The sequence below is a fragment of the Crassostrea angulata genome, chromosome 6 (assembly GCF_025612915.1).
Source record: "Crassostrea angulata isolate pt1a10 chromosome 6, ASM2561291v2, whole genome shotgun sequence".
Lineage (NCBI taxonomy): Eukaryota > Metazoa > Mollusca > Bivalvia > Ostreida > Ostreidae > Magallana > Magallana angulata.
This window is the reverse complement of record NC_069116.1, coordinates 252,432-273,217: the sequence shown is the minus strand read 5'-3', so window position 1 is coordinate 273,217 and position 20,786 is coordinate 252,432. Positions and strand designations below refer to the sequence as shown.

At 35.1% G+C, this 20,786-nt stretch overlaps 3 protein-coding genes across 3 annotated transcripts; 1 reads left to right on the top strand and 2 right to left on the bottom strand.

Annotated features, from left to right (window-relative positions):
* The first annotated feature begins 1,116 nt into the window (after positions 1–1,116).
* Positions 1,117–4,826, top strand: LOC128190735 (C-C chemokine receptor type 3-like). The gene is made up of 2 exons (XM_052862883.1): positions 1,117–1,264; positions 3,410–4,826. The coding sequence occupies exon 2, from the start codon at positions 3,440–3,442 to the stop codon at positions 4,658–4,660; it is 1,221 nt and encodes a 406-aa protein (XP_052718843.1). The 5' UTR covers positions 1,117–1,264; positions 3,410–3,439; the 3' UTR covers positions 4,661–4,826.
* Positions 4,827–7,916: 3,090 nt separating this feature from the next.
* LOC128189236 (PCNA-associated factor-like) lies at positions 7,917–9,527 on the bottom strand. Its single transcript, XM_052860766.1, has 4 exons — positions 9,395–9,527; positions 9,084–9,158; positions 8,712–8,904; positions 7,917–8,264 (listed from the first exon to the last, which is right to left on the bottom strand). Exons 1-4 carry the CDS (start codon positions 9,441–9,443, stop codon positions 8,240–8,242), a joined length of 342 nt encoding a protein of 113 aa, XP_052716726.1. The 5' UTR covers positions 9,444–9,527; the 3' UTR covers positions 7,917–8,239.
* A 3,050-nt stretch (positions 9,528–12,577) lies between these two features.
* LOC128190672 (uncharacterized protein C1orf50 homolog) lies at positions 12,578–20,682 on the bottom strand. Its single transcript, XM_052862802.1, has 5 exons — positions 20,547–20,682; positions 19,544–19,659; positions 18,766–18,852; positions 17,694–17,825; positions 12,578–13,526 (listed from the first exon to the last, which is right to left on the bottom strand). The coding sequence occupies exons 1-5, from the start codon at positions 20,578–20,580 to the stop codon at positions 13,332–13,334; spliced, it is 564 nt and encodes a 187-aa protein (XP_052718762.1). The 5' UTR covers positions 20,581–20,682; the 3' UTR covers positions 12,578–13,331.
* Between the last annotated feature and the right edge of the window lie 104 nt (positions 20,683–20,786).

Genomic DNA, 20,786 nt, shown 5'->3' with positions numbered 1-20,786 from the left:
GAAATCAAACTAACAGGGTCATTTAAATATTATCAGCTTTTAGTGCACCAGCAATATACGTAATTTATCTACAATGTCACACTCATTTCTATTATATTGGATAGAATTCTATGTTTTATCTTTATTGATGACCACTCTTACCTTTTACTCTTAGGTAGTTTTCAATATTCAATATCTCTTGTTGCTACATGTACATGTAGCTAAATTTAATGATACTGTTTTGAGTGCCCTAGATCTACAGTCTCGTCCTGTGATTGAATTCAAAGTACCAGAGAAGTAAAAAGCTATATCTCCATGTGACATTTTGAGTGGATTTGCAGATTGCATAATAATGTTCTGATCGTAGCTGGAGGCAAAGAGGTCATTCATAAAGCGTTCAGATCCAAATGTTACCTTTTATATGTTTGTTTACAAGTATTTATGATTTTTACCTTTTATTTAGCGACGTCTGTATAAAGAAAATGATGAAGCACCATGACGGTGTGGAATTCTCCTGTCGCCTGGCTTTGAATTATGGATTATCAACCTTGTTGTGAATATTCCTACACATTGTAAACTAAGTAAGTTCAAACCTATTTCAATAATCATAGTACTAGTAAATTAAATGATTTTTATAAAATATGATAATATTATTTTATTTACTTCCTGTTTTTAGCAACTGTCTGATTTCTAAGGTATTATAATAGTATAGATTGAACAAAAGAAAGGTGGTACGTTTAAATTAATACACTATTGGAATTGTATTGTCCAGAAAAAACTTGGCAAAAATGTATGTTTCTTGTTAGAGCCCACCATTGACCTAACCCCAAAACATGAAAATCACAAGATACGATCTTCAACCATGCGCCACAAGCTGCAGAGTGAACTCAGGCTGACGTCTGGCCCACGACCCACTTTGCACATGACACGCCCCTTGCCAAATTCCTTACTAAACGGACTGATAAAGACACTGATTATCCGGTCCGTTGTATGCTTTAAACTTGTCGTAAACGGTTAAAATTAACCAAATAAGGTAGTCGTTGCAAAAAAGGACAATCTAAATACAATCTAAATACTGACACCAAATAATATTAATTGTACAGTTTCTAGGGGAACAAAATGAACTTCCTACACGCTAGTTTATCAAATCTAAGCTTTCCCTCAGCAAATTTTTCCGTATGATTTGGGTTTTTTTTTTAAAAGAGACATACACAGTATTATACCTATGTTAAAAGTGGTCAACGAGGAAGTATCTTAAAACCCGGAATTTAGACGGTTCCGAGCGGTAAGCCTAAATGCTTTGTATCATGGCATGATTGCTTAACATGCAACTGTACATGCTAGAATTAATGTATTAATGCATACAAATAGCAATGTATTGTTTACAATAATAAGAATTATTTCTTGGTAAACTTTCATTAAAATCAATGGAGAAAGTGAAAGAAATTGGTATACTGAACTCTCGTATTAATCAATGTTCCCTCGGTGAAGTAAACAGAAAGAGATGATATTGGTGTGCAGGGCAGCGTTTTACAAAAGAACTTACGACCTAATTCATCACAAACTAATCAATGTTTTATTCTCATGGCTGTAGAATATAATTATGGACATCAGAGTAGTTGTATAAATAAAGCTCTGTCTAAGTTTTGTTCTTTATATATCATTCCATGAGACTGAAAATATTTATGACTTTGTGACGTAAGTTCTTTTGTAAAACGCAGCCCAGGTCTTCAGAGACTTCGGGATGAAATTATAATATTCATTAATATATATGTCTTAATTGATATAAAATATCGGTATCATTTTGCATGTACTAATTGTTATCTGCACATGTATCCATCACGGGGAATCAAACAAACATAATGTCAAACAAGATCACTGGAACTATTTCATCAATACAAAAATATTACACAGCCAACACAACTGTAATTCTAGACATTTCCAATCTTAACTTATTGAATTCAAATTAAATGTAGGCGTTACTGGTTAAGGACAGTTATCAAATTTCCCGATTGAGTGGGGCTTATCATCAAAACTCCAGTCTATTATTTCCTTGTCCGTTAGTTGTATTTTTAATTCCTATAGTATTTACCGATTTTAAGATTTGACATGGACACCTTCTTAAAAACATCTGCTCTATTTGGTGGTTCATGCGATTTTGATGGTTGCGAGCAGTGCAGAAAATTAAAAAAACTGGCGTTAGTTGTTTATGATTTTTTGGGGCAATAATCACTATACTCACTGTTATAGTCCGTATGTATTGTACCACTATATAAATAGTGCCTGTTTGGGAGGGTAACAGTTGAAATTGACACCCCGAGAAAACCATTGTCAACCGACGCGAAGCGGAGGTTGACAATGGTTTTCGAGGGGTGTCAATTTCAACTGTTATCCTCCCAAACAGGCACTATTTATTTTGTTATACTGAATGTCTTTTTTAAAATTTTTAAGAAAATTTTACTGCTTTTATATAGGAATAACGTGAATTCTACAGCGAACCGTATGCGCATAATTTTCGCGCATGTAACATTTTTTAATGTTACCCGTTGCCAAGTGCGTTGCTAACGCTGAGGGTAATAGTAAATATTATTAACTGCGTCTTAACCAATCAGATTTCAGTATTTAACATGAAAGTATAACAATATAGAATGTGAACAACTGTTTATAGATACATCTCTTTACTTCTGACCTTAATTGCTTATCAGTGCGTTACACTGAAATATATAGAAGATTTACTCGGCACACCTCCTCCTTCATATAATTAAGAAGGGACTAGATAATATGGAACCCCATCGCTGCCTTATGTGGCTATTTCATGTGGAGATGGTGCTTAACTATTTGAAGATGGTGCTTTTTTATATGAAGGTGGTGCATTTTTATATGAAGTTGGTGTTTATTATATGAGGGTGGTGCTTTGTTATATGAAGGTTGTGCTTTATCATATGAAGATGGTGCTTTATTATGTGAAGATAGTGCTTTTTATGTGAGAATATATTATGCTTATATAATAAAGCACCATCTTCATATAACAAAGAACCGCCTTCTTACAAAAAAGCACAATCTTCATATGATAAAGCACCATCTTCACATGAAATAGCCACATAAGGCAGCTATGGCGTACGTTCCATAACTAGGCATATTCAGCTTAGCTGTACTGAAGGCTAAGGATACAGAGTTCTGAAAAATTCAAAGAATATGTATGCAAACAAATTGAAAAAACCAGCTAGTTAGATCGTTATTCGATTTTTCAATGCATATGAAACAAGTCGAATTCCGTATTTAGTAAAAGTAATAATGTATGGTAAAAATACGAAGAAAAAGTGAATTTTGCGGCTGAAATCCCTGAAAGATACACCATTGTTAAGATCCTTTATACCTTGCTGTTATTGCATGCTATTGACAATACATGTGTGTGTCTAACTTGTTTCAGGCCTAGCCATTGACGGAATGTCCGGTCGAGATGTCCAACTTAACCAGCCTGCCATTTTCTATGACGTCAGAACTGAGTGTCACGGAATCAACCACTCAGTTATCTCTTGGCGTCATTCATGCCGTGTATCCACCAATCCTGATTCTGGTTGGAGTCACGTGCAACGTTTTCATCATTTTGGTCATGCGCACTAAACAGTTTTGCAGACAGTCTACAGCGGTGTTCATGACAACTGGCGCTGTGAATGACGCCTTAAGTCTGTTGATTTCCATGACAACACACTGGCTTCATGTTAGTTTTGACGGAATCTATTATCAAAACGAGGTTAAAGACATATGTCGGTTTCTTGACTTCTACGGATGGGGGAATTGCGACTATGGAATTTTGATTACAAGCACAATGACTGTTGACCGAGCGCTAGCAATGACATTTCCCTTAAAGGTCAAAACAAAGTCAGTGAAGCGAGCAAGGGTCACCGTTGTAATCCTTCTGCTGATTGTGGTGGCCAAGGAGTTTCATTTTCTAATTGGATCTCATATGGTTCCAGAATCAAGAAAAGAGCGCCTCTGTGATGTTTATCCACAAACAGATTCATACAAATTTTTCTGGAAAGAGGTGTGGCCATGGCTTCACCTTGCCTATTTGTCTCTCTGTTTCATTACTATTATATGCAGTAATATAGTTCTTGTCATTCAAATAATCAAATCATCAAAGTTTGAAGAAAGCATCAGAAAAGATTCAAATTCATTCGACCACTCCAAAGGAAAGGACCACAATAAAACTAGTTATGTGAAAAGAACGAGAAAACAACTCCATACCATCGCCCCAATGTTGATAGGAGAATCCATTTTGATGCTGATTTTAACGTTTCCTTTCTCCGTGCAGCTGTCTGTGTCCGAGTACAATCCGGAATTTTACCGCGCGCCGGGAATGGCTCTGTTGTTCTCGGTGACTTTCTACATGTTGTACACCAACAAGTGCGTCACGTTCTTTGTGTATCTAGTGACCGGCAGCAAATTCAGGGAGTCCCTCAAACAAGTGTTCTGGAGGTGTCTCAAAGGGAAGGGTGGGGTGCGGAGAAACAGGTTCAACACCTTTTCTCAGTGGTATAAGAAGAGACAGGGTGGCTACTCAAGACAGGGCGAGAAGGACCCCGCGGGAAGCCCGTGGACCACGGAGAGCGGTTCCAAGGATCCCGAGACCCCCAACCGTCGCTTACACCACGGCAACTTCGTGTCCACGCATCTCTGACTGGCCACGTCCTGTTGTTGTACACCCACTATTACTTTTTTGCGGTGCCATAAATGGATGCACACGTTCTGTTTGTTTTATGAAAACAACAAATGTATAGATTTGTTAAATTCATACGAGCTGTGCTTTGTTAAACTTATTAAAGAAAGTATGTTTATTGTTTTGACTTAAAGTCATTAAATGTTTTTAATACCTAGAACGTTAGGTTGCAATTATTTGAATGCATTTTGTAATTTATAAAGAGTTATAAGCCAATGCTTTAACATTTTCTAACTAAACAAGCATTCTGAAAGTATTGCATAAGAAATACACGTCCCCTACCGGTTTGTAGAAATTTGTGAAAACAATGGACTGTTATGCAGAATATCATTCTTACCGTCTTCTGTACCCCGAATCAACAGACCAACCCGATAACTAACCCGATTGTAATTATACAAAAAACCCTGTCGATTAAATTAACAACATAATGCTTGAAACTATTTTATAGAACTTATTTGTTTGTTAGAAACAATAAAAGGAATGGTCCAAGTAATGCACAATATTATTACTGACTACATACTTTCCTCGTTTATTGAATACACGCCGAACCCGATACCGAACCCGAACATTAACAAAAGGAATATAAAAAATTAATTGTCTCGAAAATATGTCAACCAGACGCTACAAAAATGTAAACTTGATCTGTAGTTTGACATTTTGAAGCTGTTCAGCAAATTTCATGTTATTCCTCAAACGCATAAAGAAAAAAGCGTGGAAAACTGAAGTGGGACAGACAGACGGACGGACAGACGGACGGACGGACGGACGCAGAGGAAAGCTATTGTCCCCTCCGGTGAAACCGGTAGGGGACTAATAAGGGTTGTTATTTTTTCCCAACTTTCACAACATACCATGCAGTCTGTGATAATGACTTACGTGAATCTGTATTTATATGATGAGCATAATAATGTCTTCTATGATCACGTGTACACAAGAATGTACTATAGTCTGTTTATTTATGCTGCACATTTGGACGATTTTTAATAAAAATACACAAACCTGTGAAAGAGGTACAATTGAAATCGATCGAGGGGACAATTTCCAAGATAACTTCATTCCTACATTATCATTTTTCTCTCGTAATAATTCACAGGAACGAAACCAGATTTCCTACGAAGATTTATAATAGGGAATGTTGACTTCTTTTCTTCATTCGTAAATCATTCGGAATACCTCGCACAAATTTTCAACGTTATCTTCCGGGCTTCATTATGGCTGCAAAATCCCTGTAGACTTTCTACTTTTAGCCGTGTATTGAAACCTGACAAGCTAGAGATGGCATTTCAAATGGGGAATCTTGGGATTTTTTCATACTGATGAATGAACATCGTCTGAATCAAGAGGTATTTATAAATATCGAATAATTTAAGAAAATATGCGGCAAAATTATCTTGGGGCAGACTATAGTATGCAAATTAGTCACTGTCCTGTGTAAAATTTCGAATTTACGATGATCTCCATTTAATGCCAAATTTCATTTCAGTTGTTGAAAATGACTTACGAAAAGCTAATCGGTAGTCTTTGCTTTACTTATAGCAATTGAGGGTTTTTTGTTAGACTTGGTATCTAAAGTGTAGTACATGTATTTATATTTCCATGTGAACTCACTTAGTTACACAGTAATTTTAACAAACATTTGATATATTTTGCAAAAATAATTCAATCGCTTTGTGTTTTATAATGGAAAATACACTTCATAATTACTTAATCCTTGAACATTTATCCAATGAATTGCTTAATAATGTCGTGAGATTGATATCAGGTTTGTGAGGTACCTAACGCACATGAAAGCAGATATAAAATTAACTGTTGAAAAGTGACTTCCTCTTTGGTAAAATAACGGGAGTTAAAAGGAAACGACCGAAATTGGCGTCATCTAAGAATGGTCCCTTTTGATTTTTTGTTCCATAAATATCGAGGTATTGACTTTGTTTATGCACATTTTTTAGTTAAATGTTATTCAAAGTGAATATTTCAATACGCGTTTGATACACTGCCTCTGGGGCTATTAATGGTGTGCATTGAATTGGACATATAATAGAATCAACAAAAGCATTCAGTAAAACGGTTGTATAACCAAAACAAGTTCGGCACTCAATGAATTCATTTGTTCAGCGGTTATGTAAGCCGACATGGGGCTCAAAGTGGGACAGAATGAGATGACAGCCCGACAGAGTAATAGACACCCCCCGGTCTCTATAGCTGAACCATTCACAGTCGTGTATCAGCCGACATTTCCACACACGTTCCCCGGCACTTATATCAGCTTTGGTCCCATTCCAGGCAGTCGTTAAAGCCCCTTCCCTGGGGGATCTTGTTGAGTGGTCTAACTACTAGACAAAGTATTTGATATCGTTATCCTCAACAGCAATCATCTTTTCTAATATGCACCATTTAAACATATATAGCCAAACGAAAACAAAATAAGGGCGAAACTGACATTATTATTTGTCAGAATTGATAAAGAAATGCATTCGGTCGAAGCGCCGTGGACTTGTCGAATGAAGTTAACTTTTACAGACTGCAATGTAGCATTTTCTTTTGAGCATGCGATAGAAAAAAAATTTTAACAACAAAAGTTATGCATCACAAATGTTTCTAGTTTGACTTCGTTGTAATTATACAGAGAATCACATTTCATAAGTTCTCTCAGGTTCAGATATATAACCTTATAACAACAAATCAGTGCGATGTAAGACCAACAACAGGGATAACTTATACGTTACATTATTTATAGTATCGCCTATTGCTTAGAATATCTGCTATAAATAGCATTATTGGGCATACATGTAGAGTGTAATAGATATTGAGTCTTGCTATCAGTACTTCCAGTTCTTTGATTTGACATACTAGTAGCTCCGACAATGCCGGCATAGTCAAATAATGAAATAATGGAAGAATCTCAAAGGAACAATTTAATTTTGAGAAATAAAAAAAAATGTATGTTTTATGTAGAAATGGCGACAATTTCCACCTTAGCGACGCTTTGTGACGACCGCCTGTTTAATCAAAGAACCACAACTCCAACAAAAATAGCAGAATAATCCTCCTGATTAAAACTATAGAAGCTGTGTGGGAAGTAGAGCATACAAGATGTAAATCGTTGTTCAACCGTCTTATACCTAATATACAATGTACCTATTACTCATGAACCCAACTCTTACACACGATAGTTTACTCAGTCAACAAACTTTTAAAGCAGAATGAAACAAAGATATAAAATTTTTAAAATTTTATTAAAAAAATAATTTTGAAACATTTATCGCTCCTTCTCTCTCTCCCCTCTCTCTCTCTCTCATACATACAAGATTACAGTTTATACAGGTATAACATGTATTTATGATATATGCCACATGAATCTGTCTTGGCTTTTGTAGGGAATCTCGAAGTAAAATGAACTCCCTGCCATATGTTCATGAACTGATGAAGACTTTGTTTGACTTATAAAAAGTTCTTCTCATTAAAAACACGAGGTGTCAGCTGACTATTCTGGGAATTCATCTCACTCAATGCTTTAATGTTGTCTGTATTGCCCTGTCATCAGTCATCAGAACTACAGGATGGTCTACAAAATCAACCAGACAACCATAACTCAATCTTCATTTTGCACAAATGCACTAAATCATTAAAATTTATCCACAATGCCTAAAAATAAAACCATTTGATGTACTTGACATGTGAATATTTAATATTTTCATTATAGGCTTGTAAATCTGAATATTTGAATACAACCAGTGTAATAATGAAGTGGGGCTACAAACATTGTTTTGTCAATTGTTTTACTAGGTTTGGTCTGTGATGGTACAATGAAGTGAAACATGCCAATGCTCCAAACTTTCTGTACATATGCAAAAAAAACTAACACACCCATATACACCGTATAGTGGTGCTATAAAACCCGTCCCCAACAAATTGTGCGAGAGAATAGTATGATGAGGACAATGAAAAAAGATTGAGCCTCAAAGTTCAAGAAAAGACTATAGGGAACGAGATTACAGGCCGCTACTCTTACCCCGAGTCTGGACAGGAAGAGGCGGAGGATGAACTGCCCTGGCTACTGCCGCTCCCCACAGACTCTGAGTCGCTCGGGCTCTGATTCTCCTTGCCTTTCTGTGGCGACTGGAAGAACGAGTTGATGCCTTTCTGCCAGTCTGGAGTCGGCCTTGGACACGCCGAGTTCCCGCCCGCATATTTAGCTGATTTACCTGCAGGAGAAGTTTCACATATCATTAGGCGCCATAAAGATAATAAAGCAGGTTCACTCACAATGACTCAAACTTTCAGATGAAATCAGCAAGTTTTTTAAGATCTAAACTTGAATGGTTTGAAGTCCTTTTAATTTCTATGAGAAGACATAGTTCTTAAACAACTTATGTCTACATACCGCTGGGGGAGTTACTTGCTGATGAACTGGGTCCACTTCCACCCAGGGCCTTGCGTGGGGCTCTCGCTGCAACAACTATGTAAGAAAAGAATAAACATCTAATTTATACCAGTGTTTTACTTCTTTAAAACTTTTATGAAATCGTTCAATTTGTGTACAAGTCACCGTTTGCACATCAGTAAGCCTCACTACATTAATCAACGACACCCAACACACAGCGGCCATGTGCAGGTTTCAGGACAAAAAGATAAATACTGCCAAACTAATCAATAAAACCTGTATCCTTTCATGTAAAACGTGTTTAATGTTACCTTTCCTTGAAGCAGAACTTGATCCACCATCTGCCTTTGTTCGCACCATGATCGGTTTGTTGTTCACAGCTTTTCCCGCTTTTGTTGATAATAGCAAATTTGGCGCGCTTTCCCCATCGGAAATACAAATAGCCTTTATAAATCCAAAACTAATGCCGAACAGTTTTAAATATTCCGTAAATAAGTTGAATCATGTTTTCTACTTTATAAATGTATTTCTGCTAAACTTCTCAGGTATGCTATAGTTTTTAGCATCATTAATTATCAAGATCAAGAAAAAAATCTAATTTTATTCATAAGCATCTAAAGGCGTCGGAAGCTAATTGATATCATAATATAAACAACCCCATCTAACAGTTTATATAAAATCATAGTTTACATATAATTTTATCAGTAATAGTTTCTTTTCCAATATATTGCCATCTTACAGCGTAGCACAATAGGATAGTGGGTTCACTTTAGATCTATAAGTAAGTAAGTAATTTATTTATATATAGCGACATGTGTATACATTTCCATGTGTAATAACAACTGTAAGCATAGATTTAACACCGGTCCATCGGGCCTATGTATATATGCCACTTTGAACACATTAAATATGAAAACAGAACAGAGAATAACACACCATCATGCGGTAAAAAAAATATGATTGAAAATATACATAAAGCTTCCTTTGGAACCCTTGAGTTTGCAAAGTTTATATAATACGTACAGTACATATGTTTATTTTCTGAACAATAAATTAAGATTGTCTACGTGTAAAAGAATGATATAAGTATTTGGCAACATGCCGAGGATAATTTGAACAATTAGTGCACCTGTATCTGACAAATTTATTAATTGATTAAACCCAGTCTTTTCGAAAAGGATTCTTCTATAATCGTTATACAAAGGACAATATTTTAATGAAAAGTGAATTTCGTTTTCTACACTATTTTTACAACAAAAAGTACAAATTCGCTCCCAAACGGGTTCACCGTCGTATCTACCCGTCTCAATTCTCAATGGTAAAATCCCACATCTAAACTGAGCCAAAATTGATCGCAAATGTTTAGGCATATCTAAAACTACATAATTTTCTCTACAAAAAAAAACTGTCTTAAAAAGTACGTAAGTACATATAGTTTTGGAATATTAATGATCTCACTGTTCCAGAAATTTGAATAGAAGAAGTGTATTTTTGATTGAATTATATTTGTGTCTACGATCATTCTAGAGTCAAAATAGAAATCTAAATCTAAACTGTGAAAAATTTCTTTTAAATCACTACACCAATTATTCCTACATCTGTTGTAATCAATTTCAAATACATTTCTTAATTGTGATCCGTTCATATTCAAAGGACAAAACTCTAATATCTAATTACATTAATCCAACGTCTATATTGACTAGGTAACCATCCAGTGTCTCCATAAACCGAAAAAGTTGGCGCAAAACGATGAACTCCAAGAAAATAACGAATGTTTCTATTTTGAACTTTATCTATCGACTGAATTTTTTTGAATCCCCAGACACTGGATGCATAGTCCAAAACTGGAATGACACGAGAGTAGAATAGTTTCTCGTATGAGTTAAACCTAAAGTCTTAATTATTATTATGTATTGAGGAAATAATTTTCCCAAGAGCACGTCCCCCTGCTTTAGCTAGCCTTTCTCCATTTCCATAAAGTTTCATGAGTAAGTGAATGTTATTCCCAGATACCTACGATTATCAACTGTTTCTAGCTTATTAAACCCAATGGTAAATTCAAAATTCGTTGCTCTTGCCCTAATTTTCCTAAAATGCATACATTTTGACTTGTTGGTGCTTTTAAGTACTCTCCAAAGTCTTCACCACTCATGTAATTTATTTAACATACATTGTAAATCTTCTGTATATTTGGCTATCAAAGCAATATCGTCTGCGTATAACAACATGGATAATTTGCGATTTACTAGATCTATTCCTACATCTTGATTATTAATTTCATGAACAAGGTCATTGATGAAAATTGAAAATAAGGTTGGAGATAAATTATCATCTTGTTTTACACCAGTGTTACAATCAACCCAATTTATGAGGTGACCATTAATTCGCACACATGATTCTGAGCTCTGATAGATATTTTTTTTATATCGAATTATACATTTTAATAAAAGTCACGAGTTCGGGATTTTAAAATTTTAACCTTTCCAAAATTTTTTTAAAACGTATAAATATTTTTTCAAAGTGGGTTAACTTGGTCCAAAATTTAACGCACTTTGAAAAAAAAATTCAAAGTGCATTGATTTGGTCCCAAATTCAAAGCACTTTGAACAAAAAATTCGAAGAGCGTTGCCACACAGCCAGTAAATGTAAACTGAAAGCTTCAATAACTTGCTGCGAGTGCGACTATTTGAATGAAAATTATATGATGCTATATCCACCATTTTTGCTGTAGGTGCTTCTTTTTTTTTTGCAGCTATAGGTACAGTAGCAAGTGTATTTATTCAGGGACGTATGTTAAATGTTAGTATATACGTCCCTGATATTTTCAATAATGAATTGTACGTTTACATTGAATATTTACACAGCTATACTATGTTGTTTTGATGATAACTCAATTACATATTTCCTTTTCATGAATATTTCTGCCGTTATTTTGGTGAATTAATAATAGTAAGGGAAATATAAGTTCTGATTTGGGGGACATATTTAATTTTAATAGTCAAATCAATGTAGAGCATTTCTTTCCAGATTCACCTGTACTTGATAAAATCCCAAGTTCATATTGAACTTCATGAAGTGATGGTGTGTAAATTTCTTCAACTAAGCAATGTAAGTTTCCTCCTTTAAAAAAGTTCAAACTTATCAATAAATTGTAATACTTATAAATAGCTTCCTTACATCTTTTATAAATTCCTAAGAGATGTTCCACTGTACCTTAGTGTTAAAATGTCTCTGCTATCATTGTTGTTATTTCTTATTTTCTATTATCCATACAACTTGTGAGCACAGGGGCAACAGAGAAAGATAAATCTTATAAACATTTCGCATATAAACAAACTGTCTCTATAATAATTAGCACAAGGCAATCCATCCATAAAAATCCATGTAGCTACATGTATACACTCCTCATTGATAATATATTGGATATGATCTCTCAGCTGCTGGAAATATAACTGCGTTCATTTTGCATCATATCTGATTACAACCAAACCAAATAAGAGGGCAAGTCTTTTTATTTTTTTCATATTTGATTAATGAAGACAATTAGAAAAGCTCTTCCGCAGATGAATAAACATTCTGATAGGAACCTGATGGTGTACACACTTGTTTTTATAACATTGCAGTAAAATAATATTAGCATAAAATACAATTAATATCAATAATGAATTATTCCATTTGCATAAAATAAATATACAATTAAAAAAATCACTGTTAACTCCAATAAAGTATTGTTATTAAAATGATTCAACATACACATAATCATACAATATGTAAGTTCTTGTAGCAAGATAATATATCACCAATATAATCGTGCATGCCCTTAGAGAGTCAGAGATCACAAAGTATTAAAAAATTACAAATATACTGGTATAAAGATTACCCCTTATAAACATAAAATGTATTGCAATTCTGTATTACATTTGTGAAGATGTTTTTCTCTTGCATCAAGAACAAGCTTGTCAAGAAAACCTTTCTTTGGTCTTATGGACTATACAATGTTATAAATTATAAAGTATCAAGAATGTTAGTGTAATTAGAACATGTACATGTGTTCATTTACCATGTGATTAGAATAATACAAGTGTTTCAGCCTAACACTGGATACTGGTGCTCAGTTTCTAATATTTCCTTTCCACAGGAAGAAAACAGAAGTCATCTCGCAATCACTGTCATTCATTCATCGTCTCCCTTCCATACACTTAACCCATTCATCATTTCACCACACAGGAGCCTCCTCCACACACCAGACTAGGATTTCTCTCCCAGCACACTGCTTATCGTTGGGCTATCTTTGTCCGGCAGGGCTTTACGAGTGTCTAATATTTTGTCTATCAGGGCAAACTGTTGACTTCGTTCCTCCACTTCCTCTATGGGTGTCCAGGACATGTCATGCTCCAGTCGATATGCTCCAGAAAACACGTGGGGACAAGAAGCACCCCATTCCTGGAATAGAGAGAGAAACAAACTGAATACTGCCTCACGTGAAATGGATATAAAACTCATTTAAGGTTCTCCAAACCTCAACCTCAAAGTATTTTTTTCATCATGTTCATCATGAAAATTTTATTTGTTTTTCAACCTTTCTAAATGAATAAAACAAAATTTATCGATGGTATCCATGCATTTAACAAAGTTATTGCAAATATTCCCACAATGAATGAAATAGAATAAATAAGCAAGTTGAGATCAAATTTGAAAAAAGAGGTTGTAATGGTGCACCAATTGCTCAAACTCCTTTACCTAAAAGTAGCAGACCCCCTTACAACCACTAGGCCAATATTCCCTTGAATATGTAATATCAACACTAGAAGACTAATTAACTTTGACTAAATAAACAAGAGGCCCATGGGCCACATCGCTCACCTGAGGAACAATAGGTATGATAAAATCAGCTCAGTGGAGTCATAATACAAACTATCTGGACAATGTACAATAATTCATGTAAATCCTGTATAAATAAAATCCATTTTTCCCTGGATATTCTTATGTTTATATTCATTAGTCCCTTTTCTAACAGGATGATTTTATAGTCATATCATATGTTGAGTATTGCAGTTCTAAAAAAGATCCCTAACAATAGTTTATATATGGGATATAAACGTACATCAAACTCTAAACCTTCTCGTGAGGCCAAAGAATTGTCCTGGGGCCAAAGTCTTAACAATTATAAAGAATCATCTGGCTGATTAGTTTCTGAGAAGATTTATAAAGATTTACCCTATATATTCCTTTGTTAAACTTTGACCCCCCCCCCATTGTGGCCCCACCCTACCCTTGGGGATCATTATTTTCACAACTTTGAATCTACACTACCTGAGGATGCTTTCACACAAGTTCCAGCTTTCCTGGCTGATTAGTTTCTGAGAAGAATATTTTTAAAGATTTACTGTATATAATCATATGTTAAACTTCAATCCCCCATTGTGGCCCCAACCTACCCCCAGGGGTCATGATTTTCACAACTTTGAATCTTCACTACCTGAGGATGCTTCCACACAAGTTCCAGCTTTGCCGGCGAATTAGTTTCTGAGAAGAAGATTTTTAAAGATTAACTGTATATATTCCTATGTAAAACGTCGATCTCCCATTGTGGCCCCACCTTACACCCGGGGGTCATTATTTTCACAAATTTGAATCTTCACTACATAAGGATGCATCCACACAAGTGTCAGCTTTCCTGGCCAATGAGTTTCTGAGAAGAAGATTTTTAAAGATTTACTTTTTATATTCATATGTTAAACTTCGACCCTCCATTGTGGCCCCACCCTACCCCCAGGGGTCATGATTTTCACATCTTGAATCTACACTACATGAGGATGCTTCCACACAAGTTTCAGCTTTCCTGGCCGATTAGTTTCTGAGAAGAGGATTTCTAAAGATTTACTCTATATATTCATTTGTTAAACTTCGACCCCCCATTGTGGCCCCATCCTCAGGTGAGCTAAAAAGGTTAAGTTTACAATTCAATAAGTTGGTTTCTGGAAGAACAGATTTTGAAAATTTTCGTAATAAATATTGACAATTTTTTTATTTTTTAAAGCGCTAAGCATAGCTCAGCGCTTTATTGTCGTTAGACTTCAACTTACGGTGCATCGAATAACCGCCCCCTGTAAGCAAAAGTATACATAATTTAAACTGGTTAGGGAACCAGTTTCAGGGGTTTATGCACATAACTGCACGGGCTAAATTGTGAATCTAATTTATGGGCTATTGTGAAATTAATGTACGGGGCTTACATACATCATTGCAGGGACTGTCATGCAGTGATGAGGAAATATAGTGCGTATACAGAAGCTGAAATGCTATATACATATATCTGTTATATACATACAGAAGCTGGGTTAGCGCTTTTCAGTACTATCAGTACTTTGATTTAATCTTCAGCTTTTAAGATCTGTGTACAAACATAGAATTGTGAGCAAATCTCTGTATCTTGCTTATAATTCGAAGCTTAACACTCAAATATGGTTAGCAAATAGAAATTGTAAACAATTAAACACAAGAAACATGCACTACATGTATAACAAATAAAGAACACAATTTATTTCTTCGAAATGAATCATATATATACATGTATATACCTACATATTTCCGTATGCGATATTTAAACTGAATAAACTAGAGAAAATGCCGAGCATCTCAACAAAAACCTATTGAATTAATCTACCATTACGCAAAAGATAATGCCGAATTACCGATAGATGAATTGTATTTCAGTACTCCTACATCAGATTTTGCTTAATTTGCGCAGGTAAACAGTTAACGTAACTGTTTGATTTACCGAAATCTCTGTTTGATTTGATACGTAAAAATCACGAAATACAGACGACAGTTTCCAGGTTACAAAGCATAAATAATGAAAACGAAACGAAAATCAGAACAAGCTAACATCAACGTCATGTGTGAAAACTGTCAACGCATAGAAATATTTATAGTCTGTCCCAAGATATTTATGCAGCACATTTGGGCGATTTTTAATAAAAGTACACTTACCTGTGAAAGAAGTGCAATTGAAATAGTTGAAAGGGATATTTTCCAAGATAATTTCATTGACACATTATCATCTTTCACTCGGAAAAATTCACAGGAATGAAAACAGATTCCTTACGGAGATTTATTATGGGGAATGTTTACATCTTTTCTCCATTCCGAATACACTCGGAATACATCGCGCAATATTTCAACATTATCATCCGGGCTTGCTGCAATACAAAATCTCCGTAGACATCACATTTTTTAGCATTGTATTGAAACCTGATAAGCTAACAGGGGCGTTTTGACTGAGAAATCTTGGAAATTTTTCATACTTTTGAATGAACATCGTTTGAATCCTGAGGTATTTATAAGTATCAAGCAATTAAGCCAAAAGTGAATCCAAAATATCTTGGGACAGAGTATAGCCTCAATTTACTTCACAAAATCGGCACCAATATATTTTTCATGTTTCAAAAATTTCCCTTCATACGCGAACTGTTGCACAACAAGCAAATTCATCATAGTCAGATCGACCCTTTTTCGAATAATGTCATGGCTGCTTTAAACAAAGAACCTCGTTTTAGAAGTATGGAATACGAGTCTTGGTAAAATGGGTACGCAAACCCGGGCCGTGGCAAAATAAAAGGCGGGGCAGATCGGCAATCGTCAATTCCAAATACGCATTATTTTGCAGCAATATTTACAGCAAATACAAATATACTGGTCCATCAAATATCCTGAAATTTTAATGAGATTGGCAGATTAATAACTGCCAATCTTTTGTTTTGCCCAGGCCAAGTCTTGTCTACCCATTTTACCGGATGCCGAATCCGAAGCTATTAAACTGATTGAAACACGCCTTTCCTTTATTATTATTTTCGTAATAACTCAGATTTGAAACAGAATTAGACCTTAATTTTTGCAATTAATATTTTCCTTCCCATAAGGATAATTTATGCTAAACTACGTTGAATTGGAATCAGTATTTCTTGAGAAGAAGATTTTTAAAAATGCACCCCCTTTTTTCTACAGTTTCAAGGTTTTCTCCGCTTTGAATACAGATCGGACTTTTATTTCTGCAATTTATATTTGCCCTCCCATAAGGATGCTTTGTGCCAAATTTGGTTGAAATTGGATAAGCGGTTTTAGAGAAGAAGTTTAAAATGTAAAAAGTTTACAGACGGACGGACAGACGGACGACAGACAAAAAGTGATCAGAATAGCTCACTTGAGCTTTCAGCTCAGGTGAGCTAAAAACAGATTTAACGCATAAATAAAAAAATCTGCATAATTTGGAGATATGGAACATGCTGAGGATTGGAGATCCGTAATCATACAGCTGATACCCAATTCTTATGTACGTGTTGGGACATACTTCACAGAGCGAAATAGTGAAACTGTAAACCAAGTTTTATTCAAAGAACATTTGTCAAGGTTCCCAACAACCTTGTTGTCATGGATACTTCTAGCTGTGAACCATGCTCCACTTTTTTCTGACTCTTACATGTTAAAGACTCTTTACATAACTTTGGTTGAATTAGTCACCCTGAACCATTATTAAACACTTTTAAGCACAAAAAAAATTGATGGGAACAATAGTTGGTTTACAGTATTGATCATGTCAAATTTTCTAACCTCTGGAGATAAAATGGACATGTACTTTTGTCCGGAATCTCGCTCATACAGATAGTAAGTGGTGCCTGGTTTCTTGACGAGGTTACAGGCGTAGTGGTGGAGCTTGTTGTCTCTGTTAGCTTCCTCTAGAGCCTAAAATATGATCATAATCAAAGTACTGAAAGTAAAAGACAAGTCTAATTCTGTAGTTATTACCTCCAATTCCTATTGTTTTCCCTTGGACTGAAATGTCACAATTACATTGGTTTAAACATAGCACGTGATTGCCTCATATATCTCTATATTTGTTCTGTGGGAAATAATGTTAGGCAATATGGCCGTCATTTGTCGACGCTTCGCTTACTCATTTCGACATTTCATTGTATTTTATACATTAACTGCATCCCGTGAGTTCTTAAAGTATTTGGAGTAGTTGCCCTTTGAAATTCTTTAAAATTAGAGTAGTTTCCCTTAAAATATTGACGTCACATTGTTTTGTCTGGAGCAGAACAAAATGGCAGCGTCGAAATTTGCTCAAATTTCTGCAGAGGAAAGGGTGAAAACATTTAAAATTGAAAAGCAACAAAACATTGTAAGTAACATGGGTGAAGCAAAGATTTTGAAAGAGTATTTGAAAGGTGAGATTGAAAATTTTGAAGAGTTTAAATGAGTTAAATTGGACGAGATGTAAGGCATCTTGTACATGGCTTTGCATAGATGATCGCTATTTGTGAATATAAATATGTCGCTTGAAAGTCCTCGAGAAAACAAAACACTTATTAGGTTAGTTACTGACTCACTACGGAAATATATTGGGTTGATCAATCTCATAGAAGGCTCGGCTTCGCCTCGCCATCTATGAGATTTATCAACCCAATATATTTCCGTAGTGAGTCAGTAACTAACCTAATAAGTAATAATGTTATAGCTTAAAATGATGAAACAATTCAATAAGAATTGAAATGAACCATTGTAAGAATTTATTGCAAATTAAGAATTGATGTTAAAAACATAAACATTCACCTCCACCCCTTCCAGTTATGATGCCATCTATATATGTTGTGTGATAAGGGATGGGTGAGACAGTACAAACCTTTCGGGCCCTTTCCTGAAGGTACCGGATCTGGTTGGCGATTTCTGTCAGTTTGCTACCTGCTGTGGCTTTGACAAACTCATCAGCCTGAAGGAAAACCTCAAATAGTCAGCCAACATTGCAGCCTTAACGGCGGCTGGACAGTCAACAAATCAACCATGGACCATTCAAAAATTTAGGATATGATTTATCAAGCTATAACATGTTAAAAAGTAAAAAAATATATGAACTCTACCATGTTTACCATTTAAATGAGGGTATTTTCCTATATATCTATAGGGAGCTCTTCTTCTAAAGTATATCAATACTAAAATGGTCATGACCATTAAGTCCTCTTATACAGTAAGCCAACTTTACAGCCTCAAAAAGTAAACCAAATTTACAGCCTCAAATAGTAAGCCAACTTTACAGCCTCAAAAAGTAAACCAAATTTACAGCCTCAAATAGTAAGCCAACTTTATATCCTCATAAAGTAAGTTAACATCACAGCCTCAATTAAGACAAGATATATTTGGATGTGATATAGTTAAAATCCCCATCCCCCTCTGAAATTTCTGTTTTCCCTGGCTTTTTTAAATGATTTTGATATTTTACATGCCAGTAAAACGTCATCAGGAACCAGCACCATTACGGAAACTGGATACTTGCTGCCTCCAACAAAGCAAATCATTAATAAAGCCAGGAAAATATTAGATATTTCAAACTAACCACCCCCCCCCCAAAAAAATTAATAGTACTAATAATACATTATAGTAAGAAAACTGTATGATAGGAAAACCTTTTGAATAGTTGTGGCCAGCTCCACCAAGTCCATTGGGTCTGCATTCTTGTTTGTTCTGGCGGTGCTAACCAACTGGACACCACACGGCCGGCTGTTACTCTCTACCAGCTGCACTACAATTACATGACCACGAGGTCCAATCAAACGTCAAAAAATCAAATACAATCACATGACCACGAGGTCCAATCAAACGTCAAAAAATCAAATACAATCACATTGACAGCGAGTTAGTGTTGATTTTTTGGTGGGATACATGGATGCATCAATGTTTAAAATGTAGAAATAATAGGTCTGTTATGAAAATTCAGGAGTCAAAACATGGGATGATTCTTGAAGCGTAGACCATCTTCGATTCCAACATTTACAAGTTTTTCAGAATCAAATATGAGGGCTTGCAAAGAGAAATGAATGTAGGCTGTGCCTGGCCACTTCTCAAAAGAGAATATTTCAGGGGGTTTATCACAGCACTAAATTTGAAGGAATGGAAAAAACCCTGACCAGACTAAGATTCAACCATTCTGATCGTCAAACACATTTGTGCTGTCAAATTTATGACAGGTCTCTGAAGTGTTATAAAAACTTAAAGGAAAGGCATATCATATATATATATATATATATATATATATATATATATATATATATATATATATATATATATATATATATATATATATATATATATATATATATATATCCCTGGTGTATTGATTTTTATTTTAGTCCCATTATTGATGAAACTTAATTCATGTGGTCTAATCTTCTGACATGTCTTGATTATTGTTAAATAGTTTATGAAATTAAAAATGAAATTGTTTTATCGTTATGTAAAGTGACATCCTGAACTGACATAACAAAGCCTAACCCGGTCCACGCCGACATACACCCGCTACATGTGCCCAGTCTGACAGTTACACAACCACTGACCACTGCTGTACATATTATCGTCGAATTGATATTGATTTAGCAAACAAACCAATACGCTAAAAAAGTTATTATTTACCTGCTGTCGTATGTGGAGGCGGATTTTGACTCATTTTTCTATATTTCGGATCTGCAATTATGTTTCACTGATCTATATAGATCTGCGTCTATGTCAACTTCGTACCGCGTTTCACCGGAAATAAACATTCCGGACCGGTCGTGTTCATTTATATAACAAAAATGACGTCACTCATACTAAATAACTTGTTCTTTACTTTTTCGTGCAAATGTTCGACCGATGACATTATTTCAATACCTA

Excerpts from the sequence above, each read along its gene's own strand:
- LOC128190735 (XM_052862883.1), top strand. The coding sequence starts at position 3,440 with ATGTCCAACTTAACCAGCCTGCCATTTTCTATGACGTCAGAACTGAGT.
- LOC128189236 (XM_052860766.1), bottom strand. The coding sequence starts at position 9,443 with ATGGTGCGAACAAAGGCAGATGGTGGATCAAGTTCTGCTTCAAGGAAA. Across the intron at positions 8,905-9,083 it reads AGCAAGTAACTCCCCCAGCG|GTAAATCAGCTAAATATGCG; the intron begins GTATGTAGACAT and ends CTTCTCCTGCAG. Across the intron at positions 8,265-8,711 it reads TCTTCCTGTCCAGACTCGGG|ACCATCCTGTAGTTCTGATG; the intron begins GTAAGAGTAGCG and ends TTGATTTTGTAG.
- LOC128190672 (XM_052862802.1), bottom strand. The coding sequence starts at position 20,580 with ATGAGTCAAAATCCGCCTCCACATACGACAGCAG. Across the intron at positions 17,826-18,765 it reads TTCAGGAAAGGGCCCGAAAG|GCTCTAGAGGAAGCTAACAG; the intron begins GTTTGTACTGTC and ends ATCATATTTTAG. Across the intron at positions 13,527-17,693 it reads TGTCCATTTTATCTCCAGAG|GAATGGGGTGCTTCTTGTCC; the intron begins GTTAGAAAATTT and ends TCTCTATTCCAG.